General features: G+C 36.4%; 1 protein-coding gene across 1 annotated transcript; it reads left to right on the forward strand.

Annotated features, from left to right (window-relative positions):
- The first annotated feature begins 112 nt into the window (after window positions 1-112).
- On the forward strand, window positions 113-5,696 carry LOC138327659 (mitochondrial import inner membrane translocase subunit Tim9-like). Its single transcript, XM_069273940.1, has 3 exons — window positions 113-293; window positions 3,590-3,685; window positions 5,163-5,696. The coding sequence occupies exons 1-3, from the start codon at window positions 231-233 to the stop codon at window positions 5,334-5,336; spliced, it is 333 nt and encodes a 110-aa protein (XP_069130041.1). The 5' UTR covers window positions 113-230; the 3' UTR covers window positions 5,337-5,696.
- Window positions 5,697-8,390: the final 2,694 nt, after the last annotated feature.

Below are 8,390 nucleotides of genomic sequence, written 5' to 3' on the forward strand. Positions count from 1 at the left end.
GAAGTTAACAAATCATAAATACAAATTGCCATATTTCCGGCTATATGATATCGCGGAAATATTTGGTACTAAATTTAGGACAACCTTTATAATGCATCGTGGTCGCAACCGTGATTTGAGGACACGGGAGAGTGTGTGCAGCTCATAAATGACATTGAATGCTTTGACATTGAGTGTGGCACACGTTTATTTTTATTAGACTAGTCATGGGATAAGGAGAACAATCAAATATGAACCGAAAACAAGAGATGGAGAATGCACAGAAAGAGGCGTTTGCCTTGAATATGCAAAATGTAATAACACTGGTCAAATAATCAGCGCAATATTTTTTTACAGAATTTCATTTTGATGATATCTTTTTGTTTTGACTGATCATAGGGCCTCGTTTCTAATAATGATATATATAAGATAGGTCACGTCTATTTACATATAGACGTGACCTATCTTATATATATCATCATAAGTAACGAGGCCCTGTGGACTGATGTAAAAGCTTCTGATGTTTGCTGTATCGATCATCTGTTTCAACAACAGTAGAAGGTGACTGCCTTATATCCCTACGGCAAAAAAGTCCGAAGGCCCGTTAGTCCGAAGGCCCATTAGTCCTAAGGCCCGTTAGTCCGAGGGCCCAATAGTCCGAAGGCCCGATAGTCCGAAAACAGATAATGTAACTGGAAATTATATGTGATCCGTACTCTAAATAAAACAAACGTTTATTATAGTTTTGATGAAAAACATTTGTTGTGAATTTATTAAAGCCCCTCTATACGTAACTATCAACAAAAATTCAAGTTAAATTCGACTCCGATGTTGTTAATATTTGTAGATGTAGTTGAAATTAAGATATATTAAAGAATATTTATAATGTTTTTTTAATAACTTTGGTACAACAGTTGTTGAAAGTCGATACATGTAACCATGCCTTCATCTTAAACTGGTCGCCATAGAAGTTACGATTATTGCCGAACGGAAGTCGGAAAATATCCTTATGTGGGCCATTTCCGTCATTAAGGGTACAATAAACAAGTCAAAGAAAGGGGAAGGAAACGCAAAAATAAGTCGTTAAATACATGTACGTTTTTAGGTCATCTGACCCGAAGGGTCAGGATGACCTATAGTCGTCATGTTTCGTCCGTTGTCGTCCGCCGTCCGTCGTCCGCCGTCCGCTGTGCGCCGTGCGCCGTCCGCCGTGCATTAACTTTTCACATTTTGAACTTCTTCTCAAGTTCTACCTGTGCGATTTGGCTGAAACTGGCATGAAAAGATCCTGACATGAACCTGACAAAGTGTTGTTATTTTTTGGGTCGATCCGAAATCCAAGATGGCCGCCACAGCCGCCATCTTGAAAACACATTTTGAACTTCTTCTCAAGTTCTACCAGTGCGATTTGGCTGAAACTTGCATCAAATGATCCTGACATGGTCCCGACAAAGTGTTGTTATTTTTCGGGTCGATCCGAAATCCAAGATGGCCGCCACAGCCGCCATCTTGAAAACACATTTTGAACTTCTCCTCAAGTTCTACAGGTGGGATTTGACTGAAACTTGCATGAAATGATCCTGACATGGTCCTGATAAAGTGTTGTTATTTTTCGGATCAATCCGAAATCCAAGATGGCCGCCACAGCCGCCATCTTGAAAACACATTTTGAACTTCTTCTCAAGTTCTACCAGTGCGATTTGGCTGAAACTTGCATCAAATGATCCTGACATGGTCCCGACAAAGTGTTGTTATTTTTTGGGTCGATCCCAAATCCAAGATGGCCGCCACAGCCGCCATCTTGAAAACACATTTTGAACTTCTCCTCAAGTTCTACAGGTGGGATTTGACTGAAACTTGCATGAAATGATCCTGATATGGTCCTGATAAAGTGTTGTTATTTTTCGAGTCGATCCGAAATCCAAGATGGCCGCCACAGCCGCCATCTTGAAAACACATTTTGAACTTCTCCTCAAGTTCTACAGGTGGGATGTGACTGAAACTTGCATGAAATGATCCTGACATGGTCCTGATAAAGTGTTGTTATTTTTCGGATCAATCCAAAATCCAAGATGGCCGCCACAGCCGCCATCTTGAAAACACATTTTGAACTTCTTCTCAAGTTCTACCGGTGCGATTTGGCTGAAACTTGCATCAAATGATCCTGACATGGTCCCGACAAAGTGTTGTTATTTTTCGGGTCGATCCGAAATCCAAGATGGCCGCCACAGCCGCCATCTTGAAAACACATTTTGAACCTCTTCTCAAGTTCTACCGGTGCGATTTGGCTGAAACTTGCATGAAATGATCCTGACATGGTCCCGACAAAGTATTGTTACATCTCTGGTTGATCACAAATCTAAGATGGCTACCATGACACTATATCTAATTAATTTCTTATATGTTAAGGCCCTTGGGCCTCTTGTTTGAAATAAAATTTGTTGAAAGAAATTGAAAATGATCCTGATGTGGTGTCCTGACAAAGTGACAACATATATAATTAATTTTACTATTGCAAAGGTAGTCAGATGACCGTTAAGGCCCTTTGGGCCTCTTGTTTAAAGCTTGTATGTTTGTAAGATAATTCATAGAACGTATGCTAGTGAGATATCTTATAAAATATATCATATAAACTTCTTACATTATTGGGTTTTTTTTTTGGTTTTTTTTTTTTATTATTTTGACCTTGCAATGCTCCATGAAGAAATGACAACTTGCCGTCCATAGAAATTGTCAGATCAGCAGTGCGGAAAAAATGTTTTCGTGAAAATACAACTGTATGTTAATTATAACAACTGTATTTAACGCGCAATATTTACTAATTTTCGGACTAACGGGCTTTCAGACTATTGGGCCTTCGGACTAACGGGCCTTCGGACTATTAGGACGTAGGGATACAAGGGTGTCACCCAGTAGAATAATCACAGAAATTTGATAGAATATAGAGTACATTTATCAACCATACTACATGTATATACTATATGTAATTATGTTCAACAAATAAACATGTTTACAGTGTATGTATTTTTCATAAATAACCAATCCCTGATGATAGATTGACAGTGTTGGATTTAAGCTGTACGTGTCACAACAGTTAATTGTACATTGGCTGTCGTCAATAGTTTGAACCTCCTGCTATATGTGAAAATGTGTAACAATATTCATTTGAATGCTGCAAAATTTAACGAAGGAAAAAAAATGAAGATAATGAGCTTAATGTAGAATTTTTGTTTTAAACACATATTGATCTTTTACTTCTCTTCAATAAAGGTCCTCACTTCAAGAATGCTAAAATTTAAACTAATTCATAATTTATAAAAGATACATGATCAGAGATGCATGAGATAGATCTACTTTGTACAGAATGTATAATTCCATATATATACATTTGAGTAGTGTAAAGATGAAATAAATAGTCTAAAGGTCTGATAAAGTTCATAAGTCCAAAGGTTCAGCCAAAGATTGGTAAATACTTCTACTGTATTTATGTGTATGGTCATATATTCATATGTCAGCATTGTTAAAGTGTTGGTTTAATATAGGAGATTGAGATAGAGAGAAGAAAAAAAAACATGTTTTTTTACATTGGCTGATGTTTTTGTCTCTACAGTTACGAGAGTTTCTAACGATGTATGCAAGCCTGACTGAGCGATGCTTCTGTAACTGTGCAGTGTTACAACATTCCAGTAAGCTGTCAGCACAGGAGGTAATCTCATAAGTACATTTCATCACTGTATGTATCAAAGTATAATTCTTTGGTGTTTGCTAATTTTGTACTTCTATGAAATAAAAATATAAAAATAACAGTGCATTTATCCTAAAATGATTTTCCAGTTGTATAACAAGTTATCAGATACATGTACATTATAAATAGCCTAGGGTTACATTCACATTCAATTAAGGAATCCAAAATCAACAGGTTTCTACAAAGGCATCAAGTATTGTCAAACTAGGTGACGCCCTATCTTTGCATATTAAAAATTATCTCCCTTACATGAAGGTATTAATTGTTACATTATTTGTGAGTGAACTCACATCTTCTCTAAAAAAATATCATATTATGCTCGCACACACGACATAAATATCAATACTTGTCTTGAAGGGCAGATAACTCTTTTATACAGAATATATTTATTTTATTTACCCTAATAAACTTGCATCCAAAAAAATCATTGTACTTTTAGAGTTGTTTAAATTGGAAAAAAATTTGTATGTGGTGAAATGATTAAAACTGCAAGGAGATTCTACCTTTCTTTAAATGACAGCAATATGTTGCTTTTTTTTTTTTTTTTTTTTTTTTGAGCTCGCCTATTCGAAGAATAGGGGGAGCTAATGTTGTCACCTCGGCGTCAGCGTTGGCGTCCCATTTCATGTTAAAGTTTTTGAGCAAGTTTCTGTTTAAGCTAAACTCATCATAAATGTTTATTTATTTATTTCCCTAATGTGTATGGATGCTGAACGTGATAATACAACCAATTTGGGGCCCTTTAGGGGTTTTTTGAGTCTGTTAATTTGTCATATTTCCATGTTAAAGTTTTTGAGCAAGTTTCTATTTTGTCTATTGTTTAAGCTTAAGTCATCATAAATGTTTATGATTTTATTTTCCTAATGTGTATGGATGCTGAACGTGATAATACAACCAATTTGGGGCCCTTTAGGGGTTTTTTGAGTCTGTCAATTTGTCATATTTCCATGTTAAAGTTTTTGAGCAAGTTTCTATTTTGTCTATTGTTTAAGCTTAAGTCATCATAAATGTTTATGATTTTATTTTCCTAATGTGTATGGATGCTGAACGTGATAATACAACCAATTTGGGGCCCTTTAGGGGTTTTTTGAGTCTGTTAATTTGTCATATTTCCATGTTTAAATAGTAAATACTTGAACATCAACTTCTTCTGAATAAGCGAGCTTTGCTGTTCTCCAACAGCTCTTGTTTTTATTGTTATTTCCTATCAAATTTGTTTGGGAAGGAGAATGATTTGCAATAGTTTGTATTAAATTAACTATTAACCTATGCATTTCACTTATACATCATAAACCTTGGGCATGTATAATGGATGTTATGATAGCAGCTTTGAGGAATGGTATGATGAGTTCTTGCAGTCTCAACTCTTGTATTGTAATACAAATTAATGAGTTATTAAGTTTTATTTGTTTGTATTTTTTTCTGTTTTCTTTTTCAGAAACTATGTGTTGAAAACTGTACAGATAGATATATCTCATATAATCAAAGACTGATGCCAACATTTGCAGAACACTACCAGGCTAAAATGAAGGAGGCTGAGAAAGCAGCAATAGAACAAATGGAAAAGGCTAAGCAGGAACAAGCAGCTAAAGAACAGACAACTCCAACATAATGTAACCTACTTTAGAAAGTCTTAAACTACAGATCTTCTCATCAAACCTTTAGAAAAGACCTTGTTAAGTTGTGTTGAGAAACTTGATGATCAACTTTAGATGATAACATTGCCATTTATTAGGAGCTCAGATTTGAAAAGTGTGCTGGCATGTATGTATTTGAGGATTCTCGGTATGACCTCTAAGATGTGTGTGTTGATAAGAATGTAGTACCAGGTATATGTCTGAAATTTTTCTGCCTTTCATTGACACGTGAATGACATTTTTGAAAGAATTTTTACATGAATGAATGAAGATTTATGATATTGTGACCATTTGAAACATTACATAAACAATAATAAACAATTAGGAAAACCGTATTGTGATTTGTTTTGACGTACAAGATATCAAGTGAATTATTTCTTATGGTAATGAGTGTGTTCATCATTTCATTTACCAGACCTGCCCTGAGGCCAAGTGAGATTATACCATGGTGGGATGTCTGTTATCTATCTTCCATCTGGCTTGTGGTCATTCTCTCATTCCTCTATGGCATCAAACTTTTCAAAAGGTCCAAAGACATAATATGGCCTTGTATTATGCTTGGATGAAGGGTGTTAAGTTTGTTGAAATCAATTTCCTTGACCTACCTTTATTACAAGGTTTAGGTATCAAATTGGCTAAAATCTGTCAACTGAGAGGTAAAGATACTGGACCTTTATCATAATGAAATGAAGTGCTTCAAAGGTGTTCAAATGATTGACTTTGATCTTCATTCACGATTATAAAGGTCTCTCACATCTACGATTGATTTCTTATTAAATGATCAAGTGGCCTGTGGGTCTATTGTACAAGTGTATGCGCAGAGTTCAGCCATCCTCGAAGTTCCAGGGTTTACTATCACTTTCACTATATCCACCCCCTTGAATATGTCATAGCAGACCTTTGTGTGACAACAGATGAGAAAGGTAATTTGGTCCTTTGATAGACAACGATCTTCATTCACGATTATAAAGGTCTCTTACATCTATGATTGATTTCTTATTAAATGATCAAGTGGCCTGAGGGTCTATTGTACAAGTGTATGCGCAGAGTTCAGCCATCCTCGAAGTTCCAGGGTTTACTATCATTTTCACTATATCCACCCCCTTGAATATGTCATAGCAAACCTTTGTGTGACAACAGATGAGAAAGGAAGTTTGGTCCTTTGATAGACAACGAAAGAATTGAATAACGGTACACTATGGTTAATAGTGTGGCTTTAAAGTTTGGCGTCGCTGTCTCTATAATCTTCAAATGAAGTCTACAGGCCTGCAGTTGATCATTTTTTATTTTGCTCCTGAACGGCCTTTAGTTTTTATTAGCCCACCATCAACTGATGGTGGGCAATTCAAATCGCCTTTGGTGTGTGGTCTGTTGTCCGTCCTTCCGTCCGTTAACAATTCTTGTTACTGCTGTTTCTCCGAAAGTATAAAAGGGATCTTTTTCAAAGGAGAAGGTACGTTAAGACTCGAATATGGCCGCAAAATTAATTCTCCAGTAAAGAACAACATATTTTGCCATATAACAGTTGAATACATTTGCTAACACATTACATCCCGAAAATATCCCGCATGTGCCAATTATGTTCACTATGACGTCATCAACAAGCAGTTTCCCTCCATTTTTCACAAAAATCATTGAAAAATCATACTTTTTGAGTGGTTTTCTCTAAAAATGAATGTGGCTGCCTTCATGTTGTGTATCGTGTATTTACGCATATCCATGCAAAATATAAAGTTGCTCCAAGGTGGCGGCCAAATCCATTTCAAGCCTTTTCTAACCTAAAGATGATGAATTTCTAGCAAAATTTGGCGAGAAGAGGAAAATCATCAATTTGATGACGTCATAGATGGAGCACATCGTGTACATGGTTATGAAAAGTTATGTTTTGATGAATGGCAAGTATGAAAGTATTTATTGATGTGAAATTGTTGTGGATCATAGTTAATATTTTTCGGCCTGGAAAATTAAGGCCAAATACTGCTAGGTATCATAACTACTCCTTTCTTATGTAGTTTCCCTAGGGCCCTTGTTGTGCATACTACATTTTGGACCGATCAGTGAACAAGATGGCCACCAGGCGGCCATCTTGGATTTTGAAAGTAAAAGTTTGTTACCGCTATTTTTCAGAAAGTACTGAAGGGATCTCTCAAATTTTATATGTAGGTTCCCCTAGGGCCCTAGTTGTGCATATTGCATTTTGGAACCGATCGGTCAATAAGATGGCCCACCAGCGGCCATCTTGGATTTTGATAGATAAAGTTTGTTACCAAGTTTGTCAGAAAGTACTGAAGGAATCTTTCTCAAATTTCATATGTAGGTTTCCCTAGTTATGCATATTGCATTTTGGGACCGATCAGTCAACAAGATGGCCCACCAGCGGCCATCTTGGATTTTGATAGATAAAGTTTGTTACCAAGTTTGTTGCCGCTATTTCTCAGAAATTGCTGAAGGGATCTTTCTCAAATTTCATATGTAGCTTTTCCTATGACCCTAGTTGTGCATATTGCATTTTGGGACTGATCGGTCAACAAGATGGCCGACCAGCGGCCATCTTTGATTTTGATAGTTAAAGTTTGTTACCGCTATTTCTCAGAAAGTACTGAAGGGATATTTCTCAAATTTTATATGTAGGTTCCCCTATGACAATAGTTGTGCATATTTCATATTTGCACCGATCAGTGAACAAGATAGCCGCCAGGCAGCCATCTTGTATTTTGATTGTTAAAGTTTGTTACCACTATTTCTCAAAAATTACTAAGGGATCGTTCTCAAATTTCATATGTAGGTTCCCTTAGGGCCCTAGTTGTGCATTTTGCATTTTGGAACTGATCGTTTAACAAGATGGCCAGCCGGCCGCCATCTTGGATTTTTATAGTTATTGCTATTTGTCAGAAATTACGAAAGGGATCGATATCTTACATATTTCATGCGTAGGTTCCTTTTGGGCTTTAGTTGTGCATAATACCTTTGGGACTGATCGGTCAACAAATTTGCCAACCGGCCGCCATCTTGGAAATCACCGCTGTTTC

This window comes from Argopecten irradians, chromosome 7, assembly GCF_041381155.1.
Source record: "Argopecten irradians isolate NY chromosome 7, Ai_NY, whole genome shotgun sequence".
In the NCBI taxonomy this organism is placed as follows: Eukaryota; Metazoa; Mollusca; class Bivalvia; order Pectinida; family Pectinidae; genus Argopecten; species Argopecten irradians.